The sequence below is a fragment of the Penicillium malachiteum genome (genome assembly GCF_028827825.1).
Source record: "Penicillium malachiteum strain IBT 17515 chromosome Unknown utg000004l:1.0-4883003.0:1.0-4884900.0, whole genome shotgun sequence".
NCBI classification, from domain to species: Eukaryota; Fungi; Ascomycota; class Eurotiomycetes; order Eurotiales; family Aspergillaceae; genus Penicillium; species Penicillium malachiteum.
This window is the reverse complement of record NW_026643097.1, coordinates 2,435,447-2,455,744: the sequence shown is the minus strand read 5'-3', so window position 1 is coordinate 2,455,744 and position 20,298 is coordinate 2,435,447. Positions and strand designations below refer to the sequence as shown.

Sequence of the window (20,298 nt, the reverse complement as noted above, 5' to 3'; positions counted from 1 at the left end):
TTAATCTCAACTTGTACAGTAGATTTTATACAGGTAAACTCAACATTTCTCTCTAATATTCTTCAAATGTTCCCAGTACATGCCTTTACACGTGTATTTCACCTTAAGTCGAAATGTTCCAAGGCTAAGTCCCTCAAGTTCTACTTCAAATTAGATAAGCTCTATGGTAGTGACTTTTCAATATCATTTTCAGCGCTCAGCATTTGACAATTGGTCAATGTTTCTCCAGTATTGATTGTGCATCTGGACTTCAGTACAAATCAACTGGTAGATGAAGAGGATATCCTTTCACGTGCATGGATATGTATCTCCGAGTCGTATTCAAGTTTGGTTCAAGTTGCCTTCCAATCATGTTCTGGGCTTGAATATTGATTGCTGAAGCGTATCCGTCTTGTCCGAGCCGTACGGAATCCAAGCAGACAAAATCAAATAATAGTGACCAGTGGTCCATTGCAGGGCTAGAATTTCGTACCTATGTAGGTACTCCAGACTATGTATGGGTTTTCCAAACAGTTCAAATGTTCAAGTTGAATCAATATGTCATTCTGCCAAGACGGCGTCGGGATTGCGGAGGTATATATACTATTAGTGCTCCGGAGTCCGAGTCGGAACTAAAAACCCAATCTGATATTTTACTGGCACCTCGAGGACATGATTTCTGAGGCACAATGCCCAGGTGATAAATTCAAGTTATACTGTTCAACTCTCGAATACTAAGTCCAAAATTATAGCCCCAATACTCCGGAGTATATTTTAAACTATTTATTCAACATCAGACTCGGACTAAACCTCGGACGCCTAGATCCGCCTTATCGCCACTTCATCCCGAGATAACCCGGGTCAAATCCATTCTGCTCATATAACCAATTTTTGCAATATTTTCAACAAGGCCGGCTGGCCCAATGGCAAGGCGCTTGACTACGAATCAAGAGATTGCAGGTTCGACCCCTGCGTCGGTCAATTCTTTTTGTTCATTTTAACTCTTCCATCTAATGTTACAAAGTTGTTTTCGATCCGAATTGTGCGGGCAGTCTTTTTTTTGTCTTATTTCTTGTTCATATCAGACAAATAAGACCGATTATAAATGTCCTGTCCTTTTTCTCTTCTCTCACAGACGAAATTACGAATTTCCAGTGAAATGCAGCCAGACTCGAGTGGGATTAAAGATAATTTCATCATATAGCCTGACAGGCTACCCTGGAATACACTACCTACCACACCACAATGTAGTAAAACTTAACAGACTTCCAAGGTTGAATTTAACTTGACGCTTCATTGATGACATGACACACACACTCTATTATGTATAATGGATATAAACCCAATCAAATAGATTACAGAAACTTGAACACCTCCCTGGCATCCACAGTTCAAAAAACCCAGATACCTCATTCATGCAAAAGAAAAACATATCAGACATTGACACTATACCCAGCGCCGAGACCACGGCGCCGATTAAGCGCATAATAATACTTACGACCTTCATCCACCCAGAATACAGAGCTTGCAAGGCAAACAAGCTTAAACAGAGATCCAAAGCTCAGGGCCTCGGTCTGGAAAACGCGTTGCAGGAAGGGGAGGTAGATGACACATGCTTGACCGGCCAAGGAACCGAGAACAGCATAGTTGAACATCTTATTTCCAAAGACTTGGATCTCGCCTCTAAGGACCGATTTGCCTTCGCTACGGCAGGTCAATGCGTTGAACATGTCAAACAGAACAAAACAAGTAAATGTCATGGTCGTGTCGTGGGCAGTCACTACGCGAGATCGCTTGTCGATGGGTGATCCGTCGGTTACATCTCCCATTTCGTGGATGTAGATGGCAAGGGTTCCCAACATAATGACCATTGCAGATGTCAGAACACGTTGGATGAGGGGTTTCGTCAATACACGTGCCGTCTTGGGACGCGGAGGGCGGTTCATGATTGTGGGGTCAACGGGCTCAACACCCAGGGATTGGGCAGGTGGTCCATCCATGAGAATATCTGGATAGATAATTAGTGACTGAAGGTTGGAGCAAAGGTTTAGGGACAGCTACTTATCCACAAGATTTGCATCGCATTGAGCGGGTTCTTGAATCCCAATGTAGTGCTAAGCAACACAAGACTCAGCGCAGCAACACTGGTACTAAGCTGGAACGTAATGAAGTTTTGGATATTATAAAAAATTCCCTTGCCTTGCTCGATGGCTCGGAGAATAGTCGAGAAATCGTCATCAGTCAAAATCATGTCAGCTGCCTCCTTGGCAACATCAGTGCCCAGTCGACCCATCGCAATGCCAATGTCGGCCTTCTTCAGAGCAGGAGCATCGTTGACACCGTCACCAGTCATGGCAACGACGTCTCCACGGGACTGCAGCGCACGCACAATCTTCATCTTGTGATCGGGACTGGTGCGAGCAAAGATCGATGTAGTGGCAATAGCTTGAGAAAGCTCAGCAGTGGTCATACGGTCGAGTTCATCACCACGGATGACTGACCGCGCACCCGCAGATTCGGTAATTGGCATTCCAAGTTTCTTCGCAATGGCCACGGCTGTTGTCTCAGCGTCGCCTGTGATCATGATGACACGGACTCCACCGGCCATTAAACGGCGGATAGACTTGTGCACGTCCTTGCGAGGCGGGTCGTTCATGCCAACCAATCCAGCAAATACTAGTCCATTATACCGGTCGTCGTCATCTCTGGGACTGGCCTTGGAAACAGGAGTGCCGGAGCGGCTACCGAATCCTTTCATACCGCGAGATGAGTCGCGCACGGTACCACTAGCGAAAGCCAGAACGCGCAGACCTTCAGAGGCCATATGCTCTGCAGCATCTCGGATAATCTTGCGTCGGGGCTCATCCAGAATAACTTCTCGTCCATCCTTTGTCAAATATGTATCAGAACGAGCAAGAACTTGCTCAAGAGCGCCCTTGATGTAGGCCACATCAGACCCGCTCTGAGCTTCCCTGCCAATAATCACACCCATCCACTTTCGTTCAGAGCTAAAGGGAGTTTCGGACACACGAGCACTGATTCGGTCACGTACATCATCCTCTCCCAAGTGATCCAGCAAGTCTAGGACTGCAACATCGGTGGGCTGACCGACCCATCGGCTCTTCACCGCACTTGAGTCCCGGTCGACAGTTGAGGACAGAACGGCAGCGGACGAGGCACTGGCTGGAGAGTTTGCATGAGTTCGAGAAAGCCGAGCATTGTTCGCAATGTTGCCGACCCGAAGAATAGTGCGTGCTGCTGGCCCCGGTGCAATCACCGAAGTCATGTCCCGTTGAACCTCGAATGCCTCGGGGCAATCAAAGTGCCACATCTTGGTCACAGTCATATGGTTCATTGTCAGAGTTCCAGTCTTATCACTGCAGACAACGTTCACGGAGCCCAGAGTCTCCACGCTAGGAAGTCTGCGCATAATAGCGCCTCTCTTGGCCATACGGAGTACACCCAGAGCAAGCGTCACCGTCACAATGATCGGAAGACCCTCTGGAATGGCAGCAACAGCAAGTGAGACGCCGATAGTGAACATTTCCAAAAGTTTACGACCTTGAATCAAGCCAATGACCATAATGAGACCAATGACACCAAACGAGATATAACTCAATTCTTGGCCGAGTCGATCCATAGATAGCTGCAGGGGAGTCCTGGGGCTTTCGATCTCCTGCAGCGAAGCGGAGATGCTACCAAACTCAGTCCTTGCACCAGTTGAGATAACGATTCCTTGTCCGTATCCCGACCGAACCAGAGTACCCATGAAGGCAATGTTGTGCTGCTCATTCAAACGGACATCCGCACCAACAGCACCGCTTGCAGGAGCATCGTAGAAAGGAGATCGTGGAGGACTGACGGATTTGAGAGCATGGACGGCACCATTACGAGCGGTACGAAGAGCCTCCGCGTATTTCACAACAGGCTCATTCTCGCCAGTCAGGTTAGACTCGTCGATACTCAGATCTGTCGCGTGGGTAATTCGAATATCAGCTGGAATACGGTCACCAGTAGAGAAGAGAACCAAATCTCCAGGAACCAAATCAACCGCGGGAACAGTCGTGGAAGCCTTCATGGCAGCAGACGCGGCCGCCGGGCTCTTACTCCTGAGTTCTTCGAATTCCTCGCGACGGTCCGGTGATACATGAGTCCCATTGTTGACGGTGGTTGGTGGGATGTCTCGAATCAGATGGGCATAGTGCGGCACGAGACGACTTAACGCCTCCAGTGATTTCTCCGACCGATATTCCTGTATAAAGCCGACCGTAACTACAATTGTAACAGCCAGTGTAATACTGATTGCATCATCATAGTTGCCCATCAAAAACGAGATTCCTGCAGATGCCAGAAGAAGAAGAATGAGGGTCTCCTTAAACTGTTTCAAAAACCGCAGCCAGAGAGGCTCTGGTTCTTCGTGGGGAAGTTCATTGGGACCATCGCGAGCGAGACGGATCTCCGCTTCTGCAGGGGCCAAGCCATGTAGCAAGGATGTATGTAATCGTTCGGCGGTTTCGTGAGGTTCGAGCCACGAGTATGTGGAAGTTGAGGCCTGTAAATCGCGAATTCTAGAAGTTAGCGGTGTGGTCCTCAACAAAAGTGCAATCTGGAAGAAGAAGTTCCCTTCCCATCGAATGAATCAATTCATTTCTGTACACTTACCGATGACGGAACATCAGTCCGTCCGCCTAAGGGGTTTGTAGACGAGGGTCGCGGTGAGTCGGAGGTTTGTGCATTATGCAGCGGCAACGCGGGTGTCGCGGACCTTGACATCTCTCATGCTTTGGCCGAAGGAAACGGGGAAAGGAAGCGGGGGACAGATTAAAGGAAAACAGTTATATGTATCGTGCGCAACTTTTCATCCCGCCTAGATTGGAATTGTTGGGAGGAGGGGGTGGGCGCGATCAAGTTTTGGGGGAAGAGATGCGATCTGGCAGCAGCTTCAAAACGGGGGTTGTGTTCCAGACTGACTATGGAACCCTGGGCGCTAGGGACCGCGTAAGATCGACAGAATTGATATGGATTTTAAAGAAAACCACGGTAAAGTAGTGTCACCCCAAAAAAAGAAAGGAAAAAAAATATGAGGATTAAAAAAAAGAAATAAACTTGAAATCAACACTCACAATATCTCGTACGGAGAACTTTCCACAACAGTTGAATGCGTTTGGAAACTGTCAAGTCCCATGATGATGCTTTACCCATTTAGGTTTAGCGTCTATATATCGGATTAATATCTTATCCGAACTTAACTGTATCGGGTTAGTCTCTTCGCACATACCTCCAACCAATCAGATCTCATCCCAGCCCCCTCGATTCCTGCCTGATTACATACACATAACTCGCTCTTGCCCGAATTCCCACGCGCATCCCTCGTTCCTCTTGGTTTCTCAGCCAACTAGACTCGCACCTCCTGTAAACGACGTGACTTTAAACGCGCCGTTTCTTTCCTTCTTCCCACCTCGCCGTCGCACTTTGCACAGTACCCCCCCCATATTCTTATTGCGGGAACGCAATTAGAGATACAACCCCAGTGATCCGATTCATTTGTTTTCCCCGGCTTCTGCGCGCGCGTCACCTTCTGAAACGCCTCACCCCGCGCCGGGCGGGTTTCCATCTCTATCACCAATCTTGAGATCTCCACTCGTCCTCGCCTTGTATTATCTAGTGATCAACCTTCGCCATGTTTTATTCAGAGACTCTCCTGTCCAAGACAGGACCTCTGGCCCGTGTGTGGCTGTCCGCCAACATCGAGCGCAAATTAACCAAATCGCACATTCTCCAAGCCGATATCGATACCAGTGTCAATGCCATTGTTGATCAAGGCCAAGCTCCGATGGCCCTCCGATTGAGTGGTCAGCTGCTGCTTGGTGTTGTCCGTATCTACAGCCGTAAAGCGCGTTACCTTTTGGATGACTGTAATGAAGCTTTGATGAAGATTAAGATGGTATGCTCTCCCTTGATTTTTACATTTTCAAAGATGATCACTGACAATCCTGATACAGGCTTTTCGTCTCACAAATAATAATGACCTGACTACAACCGCCGTAGCACCGGGTGGTATCACTCTACCCGATGTTCTTACCGAATCTGATTTGTTTACCAACCTGGATGCATCTCTCCTCTTCCCCCAAAACCTGAATCTTGAGCCTGCAGGAAAGCAGGCTGGTAGCTTGGATTTCGGTAGCCAGCCTCTGGGTGATAGCAGCTTTCGTCGTTCTATGTCCCAGGAGCCTCTTCGCCTGGAGGATCCCTCGTTAGTGGAGCTTGATATTGGTGAATCTTTTGACAATGATACTACTATGGAAATTGGTCGAGATGCTCCTCCGCCTCGCCCCATGGAGGAGGACCTCCACAGCGACTCTGGAAAGTTGATTGACAACGATGACCTGGTTCTTGATATCGGCGACGACAATGCCCCATTGGATGAAATGGATCTCGATGATGACCACGACAACATGAACGACCTTCTGGATGGCCCAATGGAATTCGGTGGCGAGGACGACTTTGGTGGCCAGACCCCACGCGCCGAAGAGAACCGATTTGCCCGTGACACTGAGAGTCCCCTCTCGGACGCTGGATCAGTTCAGATGCACCAGCTTGAGGAGGAATTCAACCGCCAGGCCTCTGAAACTGCCGAGACCGCTGCTCCCCAGCGAGCCCAGCGTGCCAAGCGCGTTAAGATTGACCCACCCATGGAATTGGACGATAAGGTGCAGCTTACTACTAAAGAGGTCCGGGATCAAGGCAACGACCGAAATGGCATTCTGAAGCCGGCTACATTCTTGCCCCGCGATCCTGTTCTTCTCACCCTTGTGACCCGCCAGCAGAATGGTGACTTTGTCTCCAGCATCTTTGGCGAGGAGCGTGGTCGTGGCTGGGCTCCCGAGCTGCGTAGTCTGCTGACTCTGGATTCGGTGAAGAAGGCTGGTGAATTGAAAAGAAAACGTGACAGTGGTATTTCCGACATGGATGTGGCTGCTGCTGAGGTTCCTGAGCTGGAGTTCGGAGATGACGAGGCCATTATGCCCATTGACGAAGGCATTGGTCTTGACACCACCCTGCACCAGCGATCCGATATTGATTTCCCCGGTGACGATGTTAACATGGACATGCCGATCAGCGATGACGGCGACATGGGTGCGCCACTGGAGGACTTGGATGACACCATCCGCCCTGTGGACAACGAGCCCGTGTCTATTGGTACCAAGCACGCTGTTCACATCCTGCGTGAGGAGCTGGGCGACTCATCTTCCGCTCAGAAGAAGAGTGTTCTCTTCCAAGATCTGCTTCCCGAGAAGCGTGCTAGCAAGGCGGATGCCACCAAGATGTTTTTTGAGATTCTGGTTCTGGCCACTAAGGATGCTGTCAAGGTTGACCAGAACTCCAAGTCAATTGGTGCTCCTCTCAAGGTCCATGGCAAGGAGGCTCTCTGGGGCTCATGGGCTGAGGAGAATGCAGCTGGTGCGGCTAGCCAGTTGAGCCAGGTTCTGTAAATGGCGATGTTCTTCCCTACTGAATAAAAGTTTGGGGATATCCTGGCGAATTTTACGTTCATGTACAGCTGAGTTTGGGACGGTGTATGGGTTTCTGGAAGATCCGAATAATTGTGAACATCATTTGATGCGTATCTGGAGTTTATGGCTTGGAATGGAGAAAAGGGGCTCGGCGATAACTGTTTTGATGGATTTTCTTTTCGCTGTGAACAACTTGTTATGGAAGCGTTGTCTGATTGGGTTACCTTATTGCTAGCAACATAGTGAATTGAACATACCCTGTCCACTGGAAGTTCAAGTTTCATGTTTCATGTTTCAAGTTTCAAGTTTCAAGTTTTAAGTTTAATTATTATTTTTAGTCTTGTAGTACACCGATGGCACATGTCAGGTAAGAGATTTAACGTTGCAGAGGGATCACATGGGCAGTATGATTTAGTCCCAACTTTGAACCTTCGAAGCTCAGAGCTAATATGAGTACTAGTAGCTCTCTTACGAGAACTCCAGGGCGAGCTGTCTATAGGTGGTAACCTTGGAATTGATTCTTGAAGTTATAGATACTAGCTACTAGTATATGGAGACGAACAAGATGGACTGGTCCATACAAACGCTCCAAATAGAAATGATGCTGGTGACATTGATATGGTCTAACTAGGCCCAGAGATCTCGGTGCCAAGAAACATTTGGATATCTTCAACTAAGGTCTCGCCCCCGTGAGCGACCTTATGGACACTGGTTTTTGAATGCTCCCATTTTAGATAATTCTATTCAAATGCCTTGGCCATGCCCGACATATGAAGGATATTGGCATATCCTTCACTGCCGCCCCGGAGACTCGGAAGTCCACCTGGTCGCGAATTTGGGATTTTTCAACTATCCAGCTCCGTGAATAGCTCGATGGTGTAGAGCTGGAGTGTGTCTGTTGCCTTGAATGCCAACTGGAATTTTCAAAGGAAGAGTTATCCCATTGCGTAATTCGTTAATGCAGTGGTGGTCAAACTTGATGGCTTGCACAGCTGGAAAGCAGCGACCTAGAACTTCTAGGTAGTATACATAATATCGATCCCTCCCACTTTTGATATCTCTTACTTTAGCTATCTCTAATTTTAGCTAATATCTTAATTTAGCTTTACATAAGATAATTAGGTAGGACTCAGATTAACTAGGTGTAATAGTATAAATAAAATATAAATATTTAAAAGAACCAAGGGTATGGTCAGCCCTAGAGAGATAGGACCTGCTTAACTATTATGACTTTTAATTACTCTTCCAGGGCACTTCAAAATGGGTTGAGTTGATTAGTATAGAACTTAAGATCGGAATTCATACCTCATAGGTTTATAGGAGTAGGAGTTCAAGTTCTTCTACATTTAACATGATCACTTCAAATTAATAAAATAAACTATAGTGATAGTACTATTTATCTGATGTGCTTTTCAATTCCATTCAATTAATTCTAAACTGCTATGTACTCTATTATATCCATCTATACTTTATATCCAGCTGTCAAAAGTTGAACCAATCGAACCAATCGGAGCGGCACCGGAGAATAAATGACAGCTGCAAGTTCATTTGCTTTTTTTTATGTAGAATCAATTGATATAAATTTTTTGAAGTAAACTATTACCATGTATAGATGAGTAAAGTAGGACAAACTCCTGATCCCCTGTCAATGCAACCTTGTTAGACCCTGAGTTTACCTCGAGTAACTTCAAATGTTCAAATGTTCAAATGCTGAGCCAAACCTTGGACATGTGGATTCAATGATATCACCCGCACTAAAACCAACATTTGAAAACAAATTACAAAGAACCCGACATTTGATGCGGCCCGCGCGGCCCTGATGATCACACAATTAATCAGCCCCGTCTAGCTTCAAGAGTCTCTAGTCTATTCAAGTGAGTCAAGTTCAATAAGGAACAAGGCTGGCATTCAACCTATTTATTAGGCCTCCTACCGGCTTTTTTTTTCTCTCTCTTTCATCACATCGAATGTTGACATACTACCCTCGTAGTTGCCCAAGACTCCATCCGTCCCGACACTTACCCCAACTTCCCGTGCGGAGATACTCCTAATTTTCCAATCCGATCTCGCTGAGGCAAAACGAAGCACGATGAACGGGGAACTGGATGCGGTTAATGAGAAGTCTCAGGAGTTTCGTCCTCCCAGATCCAGATCTAGGTCCGATGTTCAGCAGGATTCATCATTCGCTCAGAATACTTCCCAAACAACGAGTGAGGACCACCGTGACGAGGCAGCGGAAAAGCGACAATCGAGGCGCTCTCATTCCAGATCACGTTCCCTGGAGCGCAGCTGGTCTTTGAACGATGGAATAAGTATTGGTGGTAATGAGTTTGAAGGTGATGCCGAAGAAGCGGCACAAGAAGCTCCAGGCGAAGAAGGGTATACAGTGCGATGGGACGAGAATGATCCTTCGAACCCCCAAAATATGAGTAAGGCCAGACGATGGATGATAGTGATTATTGTTTCGATGGGTTCGCTTTGCGTGTAAGTATATCACCTGCATCCAGGGCTTTCTCGACTCCAAGGCGGCTAACCTGTACAGAACGTGCACATCATCAATGTACACGACGACTTACAGTCAGTTGATGAAGGATTTCAATTGCTCTCAAGAAGTTGCGACACTCGGACTGTCATTCTTCATCTGGGGTCTCGGTTTGTTATTCCTTAATTCATCTTCTGGAATGATTCCTAATTTGTTCACACGCATGGCAGGAATCGGTCCTTTGTTTCTTAGTCCTCTGTCCGAAGTAAGTCGCAGTCTCTATGTTATAGGTAAATGGGACGATAACTGACAGACCCCAGTTCTATGGCCGAAGAAATATCTACATTGTCTCCTTCTCTTTGTTCCTTATCTGGCTTATTCCATGCGCGGTGGCTCAGAATATTCAAACAATGTTGATCTGTCGATTCTTCAACGGACTATCAGGAAGTGCTTTTTTGAGTGTGGCTGGTGGAACAGTGGGTGATATGTTTGATCGACAAGACCTTGCGTTTCCTATGATGCTCTATACTGCAAGTCCGTTTATTGGACCTGAAGTCGGTCCACTGTAAGTTATTTCCACTATCAGTGTCTGTTCCAGGTTCTAACGAAGAATAGGGTCGGTGGTTTTATCAATGATTTTACCAACTGGTATGCTTTTATCTCTTCATCGGGGAAACTTGCTGGTACTAATGTTATCTAGGCGATGGACATTCTATGTCCTGCTGATATGGACCGGTGTCCTGCTCGTTTCGATTGTTCTCTTCGTACCGGAGACATACCATCCAGTGTATGTGTTATCGTCATATTTGAGGGGACTATAAGCTGACAATTGTATAGGCTCCTCAGACGTAAGGCGCAGAAGCTGCGCGCAGAAACCGGAGATGACCGATACAAAGCTCCCATTGAGAAGCTACACCGTTCTGTAGCCCAGACAGTCTTACGATCCATGTACCGCCCCATTCTTCTCTTGACACTGGAGCCTATGTGTCTCAACCTCTGTGTGTTCTCTGCGATCCTACTAGGTATCCTGTACCTGTTTTTCGGTGCCTTTCAATTGATATTTGAACACGTCTACGGTTTTACACTCTGGCAGCGAGGCTTATGCTTCATGGGTCTCTTCGTTGGTATGGTTCTCGCGATTATCTCAGATCCCCTTTGGCGTCGCAATTATGCGCGGCTGGAACGAAATTTTCAGCGAGACAATAACGGAGACGACGACTTTCAACCGGAATGGCGTCTTCCTCCAGGTAAGACATCTATTATGGTATTTCAAAAGACCCATTTCTAACTAGCTGTGATGTAGCGATTCTGGGTGGACCGCTCGTCACAATCGGACTGTTCATCTTTGCGTGGACCATTTACTCTGATGTGCACTGGATTGGTCCCATCATCGGCAGTGGAATATTTGGAGCAGGGTAAGTGGATATGCCAAAAATCTCAAATCGGAGCTCTGAATTTCAATTCAGGGATCATTGATTTTATCTGCCGCTAACCTATTATACTAGGGTTATCCTGGTCTATGCCGGCATCTTTACTTTCTTGGTTGATGCTTATCCTACATTTGCTGCCAGTGCCTTAGCCGCGAATAGCTTTATGCGTTCAAGCTTTGGTGGAATATTCCCTCTGTTCGGTATCCAAAGTAAGTTTGTTCAATTCTTTTCAAGTCTATGGGTCTGCGTTCTGCATGCAGCAATGCAGGAGAGACGCCCCCTTGTGTATCGACCACGCCGTTCTTGCAATGCTTTTCATTAAAGGCCAGGCTACTGTCGAATCATGTACTTCGTTGAGCAAATAAAATCCCAGCGAAGACCGGTGTTTCTAACGGCCGTACAGTGTATAACAACCTTGGGTACCACTGGGCTACCTCCCTGCTGGCCTTCCTCACTCTTGCTATGCTGCCATTCCCGTAAGTTTCTGATTTGACACCCCTGACTCTGTGCTATGACCTATGCATTTTTATTTTTCTTGCATTGCCAAACTTGAGAAAGTTTGATTGCTGGTTCCATCACCCCGCTGTGCATCTAGCCACGGGCGTCGACCAACGTCACACATACATCGCATGGCATTTGTTGAACGTTGCTGATGATGGAACAGATACCTATTCTTTCGTTATGGAAGTCGAATTCGAAGTAAGAGTCGCTTTGCTACCCATCAGATATAGTGATTAAAATGTGTGAGCGCTGAAGAAAAAAAATTGTTTGCTTGTGCTTATAGAAGGTTCTGGTAGATATGCCATACATAATTACAATTCAAAATGTTAACCTTGAAACCTTGTTCTGTGCCTGACTGCTAGATTCAAGACATTGGATACCTGCATAATATCTCAATGGTAACAGTGCATCTCAACGCTCCCAACGTCACGGTGCTATTATGATGCTGAAGCTATACCTAGGTATAGTATTAGAAAGTGATACTCGGCCGAGCTTCCGAGCAACGCCCAACAGTTCAAGGTTTATCTGTTGTCCCACCTGGAATTAGAATGCATACAGTGAATGAATTTCAGATGAAGCCCTGAGAGGAAACATTGAAGTTTTTCAAGTTCAAATTCCTGCCCAATCTATTCCAGGTTCAGGAACCAAGACCATAATAGACTTCGGCCCCATCTCAAGTCCCGTATCCCACTACGTACCTCTAGTATTCATACGTCTGATTAGATTCAAGCCAAGAAGCTCAAGGCCCACCTGTCGTGGGGTGGACATGGACTAGAATGTAATTCTCCGACATCTTCTTCCCGGCTGGACTAGTCCAGATACAAAGCAGCTAGGTAGCTCTTACTGGCATCATGTGGTCTAATACTCGACACTGCTACATCTGCAACTCTTCAGACAATAACAGACAACAACTAACACCTGATAATATCCGTGATAGAACCTAGGAATTAGAAATTTCACTCGCTAACCGAGGCATGGTTTACATAGAACCTCGGGATAAAACGGGATCGAAGAGGGGAATTCCGGAACAGTAGAATCAAAACCAGGTTCAGAGCGGGGAGCGGTATTTAAGTAAGATGAATGTTTTGGGAATGAAAGTATTTAAAATGAATTTTTCGAGTTGAAAAAGGAAGGAAATTGGTTCTAGGACTTGCAGATACGGATATAGATGCAGGTCATATTCTGTATGGTATCTGGAATGTATAGAGGCGGTTTCGCCTTCAAGTTTCACGTGCACAGTTACCCACCGCGGGGATGGAAGTTCGCTCTGCCGCCATATTATTATAAAGAATAGATCCGGGTAAGGGATTAATACTGAGGCAAGTGACCGGAGGAATGTTTAATTATTGAAGATATTGCATAGTAATGGGATAAAGAATCAAGATTGGGAAACTTGGAAGGGATAAAAAAATCGCTCAAATCTCGTATATTAGAACCAGTATGGGGTTGAATCTTCCCGTATATACGGAGTAGATAATGCACTTTATTAGAAGTGAGAAATCGCTGTGTTTTCATTGGTTTTAATCGCGGTCTTGTATTATGTAACAAAAGGTAAAATTACGAAATCGAAACGAACTATATCTTGCTCTACACAGTATAGAGAATACTCTTACTTCTATCTCTTGTTTTTATGTGAATGTGTTTTACTTTTAAAATCCATAGATAGAATAAACTGCATATATTTCACATTATATACTACACATTTAAACATTTAAACAAATCCTAGTACATCAGTTCTTGAATCAGTCCGGTTGAAGTCTTGTCTGTTGCTTAGACCTCAAAAGTCACGGGAACATTCCGAACTTACCAAATCTCAAAGACGATCCACCTTCTTCTTCATCTTCTTTCCCCGCGCAGAAAAAAAAAGCTGCCTTTTTTTCCCACTTTGAATCCTTTTCTTGTGGTTTGATATAAACGCATTTTCCGATCTTAAAACTCTTTCTCCCCTCGTGCGGGCATTTTACATCCGCTTCCCCGCAGCCGAACGACTTTGCCGCTACTCTCCACTCCCCGAATTCAGCTGCGCCCGAGTACCGTTGCGGCATTTTCCCTTTGTCGCGTGGGCACATTTGACCTTGCTTCCCCAACTCCTACGAAACCATTCAATGCGTCCGATCTTCATTACGTCTTACTCCGAGTCGATTGTGCCTCGTTACACCCGTGACTCAGGCCGACACCTGCCTTCCGTTCCCCGCCAGAATTGATCGCGAACGCGCATAGGAGTCGAATCTCCACGGCTTCTCAGTGATATCTTGGGCTATAAGGAGGAAGCGGGATTTCTTTTCTCAATTGCGGTCCCTTCGCGACTGATAATTGCTTCTTCTTTTTTCATTTTATTTTCTCGTCTCTTTTTTTATTTTCTTCTTCTTTGGCCCCCTTCTCGGTCAATCTAGCAGAATTGCGCAAACACGTGGATCCCTCTTTTGCCGAGCGATCTAAGTGCGCGGATGGTCCCATCGCCACAATTATTGGGATATTTTTGTTCTTTTGAAGATTGAAACAAACTACGGTGGAAAGAAATATTTCTCGGATATTACACCGTAGATAGATCTCATTTGTGAGAACGCGCATTCGAGATTCTGATCCCTCCGGGTCGGAATACATGACGAAATGAACATGGAAGCCAAGAACGGCACCCCGGTTATGGACGACGATCGTGACTCCGCCGATGTCACCGAATATTCAGAACCAATGGATTCTGGCAAGGAAAAGATCAATGGCCATAGTGGAAAGGCAGAGAACGGTCGCAAGTCGACTAACGCTAAAGATCCTTCGCGACCGCGGCGGAAGAAAGCCCGCCGAGCCTGCTTTGCATGTCAACGAGCTCATTTAACATGCGGTATGCATTATGACTGGACCCTGCTCTGAGTAATCAAAACTTGGCTAACATCTTAATTTTTTGTTTTTCCTGACTAGGTGACGAGCGACCATGCCAACGCTGCATCAAACGTGGCCTACAGGATGCTTGTCATGACGGTGTTCGTAAAAAGGCCAAGTATCTCCACGACGCCCCGGACGGAGCACTGATGCCCGGAGTGAGTGGAGGAAATTTCTACAATAACAACAACGGCATGCACAATAATTTGCCTATGTCAAGAAATGGGCCCAACACGAGTACATCACAACAGCAACAGCAGCAGCAACAACAGCAACAACCGCAGCAGGCGACCACAAATTTCTACCCCACGCCCCAGCCACAAGCCCAGCCCCAGGCGGGATCCTACAATATGTACCAAGAAACAACCATGAGTCAAAGCCCTTTTACGACCCAATCACCTGTGTCTCCCACCTTCAACCTGAAGACCAGTCAAAATGGTCGCAATCCCAGCTTATCGTCTACTGTGAATCAGCAACCCACGCCTAGTACCGCTCTCTCCGGCGATACATCACAACCCCCAAACCCATTCGCGGGACCCTTTTTCGACCCTAGCGACCCCGCATTATTTAACTTTGATCTCTCGAGTATGAATTTCGAAAATCGATATGGTGCGCTCGAATTTGGTATGCTCGGACATATGGCCACGGGAGCTGGAGACTCCCCTACCGATTCGGCAACCCAGCGAGGGTCGATCGGCCGCAGTGGGTCTGCCCAGTTCTCCACGCCGGCTCCTGGATTTGGCGAAAGTCCGGGGAATCAGCCATTCCTGTTCGGTGATCCACTGCTGAATGACTGGTCCGCTGGACAGGCCTCGGGTCAGCCGCATGTGAACGTCAGCGGTGTGTATGGCCAGAATGGCATGCTGCCGGGGCACATGAAAGCAGATGGGCCACATGCCTTTGCGATTGAGAGTGGCCCTGCCGCCTTCGCCAGCCCGGGATCTGCTAGCAGTCCCCATGTGAATCCCTCTGCCTTTGAGGATGGCACGTTCAATCCTGCGGGCGCCAAGTCTAGCAACCTGGCACCCAATGGCCAGCGACCGATGATCACCACGCCTAGTTTGAAGCATCAACAATTACATGTTGGGCCCAAACGACGTCATCGCAACCCATCAGCCATATACGAAAGTGTCAAGGAACCATACGGTTATACAAGCGGGTTTCACAATCTCACAGCTTTTATTCAGCGACGCTTCTCACCGCAGAAGACTGTGCGGATTGCCAAGGCACTTGCATCTATTCGACCGTCTTTTATCGCGACCACGAAAACCCTTAACCGGGATGATTTGATTTTTATGGAGAAATGTTTCCAACGCACACTATGGGAATACGAGGACTTTATCAACGCCTGTGGCACCCCAACGATTGTCTGTCGACGTACCGGAGAGATTGCCGCTGTAGGCAAGGAGTTCAGCATCCTGACAGGATGGAAGAAGGATGTCTTGTTGGGCAAGGAGCCTAACCTCAATGTCAACACGGGCGGTGCATCTATGCCAGGGTCCGGTACTACATCGCGTGGTAGCTTCACCCCTCGCGGCTCAACATTAGAGCACACTGCTGGTCGTCCACAACCAGTATTCTTGGCCGAACTACTTGACGATGACAGTGTTGTCGAATTTTATGAAGACTTTGCGCGTTTAGCATTTGGTGACTCTCGTGGTAGTGTCATGACTCGATGCAAACTGCTCAAGTATAAAACCAAGGAGGATATGGAGGTGGCTCAGGATGATAATGGGAAATGGAATAACCACCTTCGCAAAGGTGGTATCGCCGGCGAGGCCGGAATGAACCAGCTAGGATTCAAGGACGGTAAAGTCGAATGCGCGTACTGCTGGACAGTTAAGCGAGATGTCTTTGACATTCCGATGCTTATCGTGATGAATGTGAGTATCACTCCAACTCTATCCGAAGTCAACCCTATACTAACCACGTGAACAGTTCTTGCCATGTATTTGATTATATTCTGGCATCTTTTGGATTATTCGTATTGATCTTTTTCTGGCTTTCTTGTACTGCTTGCACTTTCTTGTTATTCCCTTCATACCCTGACTAGGCCCTCCTAGTCTTTTTTTTCTGTGATCTGGTCTTTCCAGTACATACTCTGCCTTTGGTTTCCTTCTGGGACTGTATGATTCCCCCCGATTCTTTGTTCTCACCCGTACATACAACCGGTGTTCTTGGAGCTGAGTGTAGCTCAGCTCTGATTTGGGTTTTATCTTTATGCTATTTGGCGCTCAAAAAGGTTAAAAAATGATATCTTTGGGCTGGGATTGTGCTTTTACGAGATTAATGTCATTTCGTGATGTCTGCATTCGTGTATTATGTGCCTAGGAATGCATTCTGCTATATCTTCGGAGTCAAAATTAGCCATTATACACCCTTGTATTAGATCTATGTACCTGAATAACGGCAGCGCCACATGTATAATCCTGCGATCCGTTTATTCATTCTATACCCTGTCTATATGGAAGGATGATATGCACTAAACCACTTGTGCTTATCTATAGCCCCACTATGAGTCCGGCTCTTCCCCTCCAACGCCATTGTCGCATCCCACTTCATCTTACCAGCATTTCGAACCTCGAGATACCTCGCAATCAATTATACCCACTTCAAGGATCCGAAGATCTCCATTCACAAGCCGAGGTCATTCACTCCGCTGTCTCCGGAGTTCCACCGAAAGCCCCGCGCACCGCATCGCACAATCGATTGCAACAGAACTTGACCACTTCCTTCCAGACCCAAACTCTTGAGATTTGCGCAATAAATATATACAATGCGCCCCGATACACCCCGCGATCCCGTCGCCGGTCCTGATGCCGGCCCCGAGGCCCCTTATCCAATTCGACTGTCCGGCCCCGTGATCAAGGGATTTGGACGAGGAAGCAAAGACGTAAGCTACCCCGGACATAACATTAAGAATACCCACTGAGTGATTTATAGCTAGGAATCCCTACCGCTAATATCCCCGCGGACGATCTGTCTGAAAAACACCCCGACCTAAAATCAGGCGTCTACTACGGCGTCGTCGCGCTGGATCCTAAAAAGTTCGCGCAGGAGAACGGGTTAACCGGTGAAACCGAAAGCTCCAATGAAGCGACTCTCCAACCTGCGGTTTTGAGTATTGGGTATAACCCTTACTATAAGAATACCGTGCGATCAGTGGCATGTCTCACTATCTGCTAGTTCTGAATATCATTGATTATAGATTGTGCTAATGAATATGAATAGGAAATCCACATCATGCCCCCTCTTACACAACCCTCCCCAACAGCTGTCGCACAACCCAAGTTCAACCGATTGCCCGATTTCTATGATACGCGCCTCAATCTACTGATTCTCGGATATATCCGACCGGAATACGACTATGTCTCTGTTGAGGCCTTGATTGAGGATATTCGAGTTGATTGTGAAGTCGCGCGACAGTCTCTTCTTCGAGATGCTTATAAGCGGTATCTCGTTGATGATGGGAAGTCGCAGGGCACAAATAGTGAGGATCGGATTTGGTTGTCGAGTTTTTAATTTACAGAAATTAGAGATTGGATAGATGAAATAAGAATTCCTTCTATGTTTTAGCTCTGGCATGTGTAGCTTAATGCGGATGGTGATATCTTATCGCACTCGTCGACGTCACTCAATATTGGCAAGGCAGTCACATTCATCCCTCTCTAATTAGATCTAGAAATTCTGTAGTTTCCTGTAATTCTTTCAGGTACTCAACCTGCTTAGAATTGACTATCACAGTATACCATACACCATACCCAACAATGGTAAATATCTTCCATCGCCTTACGCGACGAGCTCTAAGCTCTAGCAGCACGTCCGCGGAATCCAAACCAAATGATCCAAATACCAGAAACTCGCACGATCTACACAGAACCACCAGTGCAAGCTCAGTTAAGCGCATTCGTCACGACGTTGCCGCGCAAGAGCCTGTGCCACGACATCTCATTCTGATTTCCGATACTCCAGAATTCGACCCAGAGATTCTGCGACGGTTCCGCGCAGAGGCATTTCAGGTACAATATCTCCCGTTTACATGCAGCGATGACTTTGAGCGAGACCGGCGGGCATTGGAGAATGCAGTGCATGAGAAGGAGGATGAACTTGAAGAGGGGGAGAGGTATGCCATTGTGGGTAAGTAAATCAGGAATGGAAGTCTATAGGAAGTACGAGTTAACTAGTGACAGCATATAACCGACCAGCTTACTACCTGTTATCATCACACCATCTCATAACCAGCAACACCAATCCATTTCCACGACTCTCTGCCCTGATAGCCTACTATCCCATTTCAAAGTATCCAAAGACTACATCCAAGAGATACAGCAACACAGAAACATGTGTCCCTGCTTGTTCAGACACAGAGACTATTTTTCAGCCTGGTCCCGCTGCAACATTACTCCCGATTCAGATCCATATCCCTGAGCCTGAGAATGGTTGTACATTCTGGCCATGGATTACACTTAGTCCTTCCGAAGGAGATGTCACGTATAAAAAGCGACATCGGTGCTATGTTTTCAAGTACCCTCATTCCCGCGCAAGTTCAAATGACGGTGATTCTTCATGCGAGGGCAAGTATGGAAGTGGAATTGAAGATCAGAAAGGGAGGTATACACCCGAGAGGAATCCAAGTTCTGGATTAGCGTGGAGTCGCACACTGGGCTGTTTACGACGTGCGTTCGGGGCAAGTAGTAATTGGCCTGTTACAGCGATAGAAACTGTGTGGGAGGAATATTGGCAATGTATACTGGCGGAATTGGATCATGGGAAAGAGCCACAAAGATCTGAGACTTCATGGTCTGCTATGGAGATCATGAGTGGGAGACGGGACTTGCAGGATGAGTATGGAATATCGATTGAATGTGCTCCCACAAAAGCAGGCGGTAAGTTGTTAACACCGACATCCATTGCAGTCTATTCTGATTCCTTACTAAATGATATGCATAGGCTCCGATCCACAGAGTCTGAGATCTTTCTTAAAAGATACATTCATTCCTGCGGACTTGCAAGTCAACATATCCACCTCCTCTCACGAACAGTCGGCTCTGATCGGATCGTCGATGAGGTACGATTCTCATTCCGTCATACAGCAGAGATCCCGTGGTTATTACCTGGTATCTCTTCAACGAATCGCGAGATCGAGGTGAATATTGTAATCGTGGCTCGTTTCAGCGCGGATCGAATTGTGCATCAGAAGATCTATTGGGATCAGGCGGATGTACTTGTCCAAGCGGGGATTTTAGATTCTGCCCTTATACCCCGTGTACCAACCATCACCGATTAAGAAGTTGGCAGGCGCGAGAATGAGTGTATGCGAATGGAATTTTGCTTTTATTTTGAATTCCAGTTTAGTATTAGTATATGATTAGTAAAAGTCTGTTAGTCAATCACAAATCCGGTCATGGTGTAGTTGGCTATCGCATCTGACTGTAATGTCTTATAGTTTATCAGAAAGTCCGCGGTTCGATTCCGCGTGACCGGATCATTTTTTTTTTTTTTATCACCAACCACC

General features: G+C 46.7%; 7 protein-coding genes across 7 annotated transcripts; 6 read left to right on the top strand and 1 right to left on the bottom strand.

Annotated features, from left to right (window-relative positions):
- Positions 1-1,412: 1,412 nt before the first annotated feature.
- On the bottom strand, positions 1,413-4,752 carry pmr1 (Ca(2+)/Mn(2+)-transporting P-type ATPase PMR1; the record flags this gene model as incomplete). Its single annotated transcript, XM_057092454.1, has 3 exons — positions 1,413-1,987; positions 2,041-4,531; positions 4,642-4,752. The coding sequence occupies 3 exons, from the start codon at positions 4,750-4,752 to the stop codon at positions 1,413-1,415; spliced, it is 3,177 nt and encodes a 1,058-aa protein (XP_056943628.1).
- A 907-nt stretch (positions 4,753-5,659) lies between these two features.
- Positions 5,660-7,472, top strand: N7483_009026 (kleisin alpha; the record flags this gene model as incomplete). Its single annotated transcript, XM_057092453.1, has 2 exons — positions 5,660-5,923; positions 5,982-7,472. The coding sequence occupies 2 exons, from the start codon at positions 5,660-5,662 to the stop codon at positions 7,470-7,472; spliced, it is 1,755 nt and encodes a 584-aa protein (XP_056943627.1).
- A 2,110-nt stretch (positions 7,473-9,582) lies between these two features.
- Positions 9,583-12,136, top strand: N7483_009025 (MFS transporter; the record flags this gene model as incomplete). The annotated part of the gene is made up of 10 exons (XM_057092452.1): positions 9,583-9,977; positions 10,036-10,240; positions 10,266-10,540; positions 10,591-10,623; positions 10,676-10,762; positions 10,813-11,222; positions 11,279-11,390; positions 11,481-11,614; positions 11,809-11,881; positions 12,070-12,136. 10 exons carry the CDS (start codon positions 9,583-9,585, stop codon positions 12,134-12,136), a joined length of 1,791 nt encoding a protein of 596 aa, XP_056943626.1.
- A 2,380-nt stretch (positions 12,137-14,516) lies between these two features.
- On the top strand, positions 14,517-16,666 carry N7483_009024 (uncharacterized protein; the record flags this gene model as incomplete). Its single annotated transcript, XM_057092451.1, has 2 exons — positions 14,517-14,745; positions 14,823-16,666. Coding segments are annotated over 2 exons (2,073 nt in total), but the record flags the coding sequence as incomplete, so codon positions are not given.
- Positions 16,667-17,559: 893 nt separating this feature from the next.
- On the top strand, positions 17,560-17,969 carry N7483_009023 (riboflavin kinase; the record flags this gene model as incomplete). The annotated part of the gene is made up of 2 exons (XM_057092450.1): positions 17,560-17,676; positions 17,727-17,969. 2 exons carry the CDS (start codon positions 17,560-17,562, stop codon positions 17,967-17,969), a joined length of 360 nt encoding a protein of 119 aa, XP_056943624.1.
- A 57-nt stretch (positions 17,970-18,026) lies between these two features.
- On the top strand, positions 18,027-18,305 carry N7483_009022 (Riboflavin kinase; the record flags this gene model as incomplete). The annotated part of the gene is made up of 1 exon (XM_057092449.1): positions 18,027-18,305. The coding sequence occupies one exon, from the start codon at positions 18,027-18,029 to the stop codon at positions 18,303-18,305; it is 279 nt and encodes a 92-aa protein (XP_056943623.1).
- Positions 18,306-18,550: 245 nt separating this feature from the next.
- Positions 18,551-20,070, top strand: N7483_009021 (dienelactone hydrolase; the record flags this gene model as incomplete). Its single annotated transcript, XM_057092448.1, has 2 exons — positions 18,551-18,920; positions 18,989-20,070. The coding sequence occupies 2 exons, from the start codon at positions 18,551-18,553 to the stop codon at positions 20,068-20,070; spliced, it is 1,452 nt and encodes a 483-aa protein (XP_056943622.1).
- Positions 20,071-20,298: the final 228 nt, after the last annotated feature.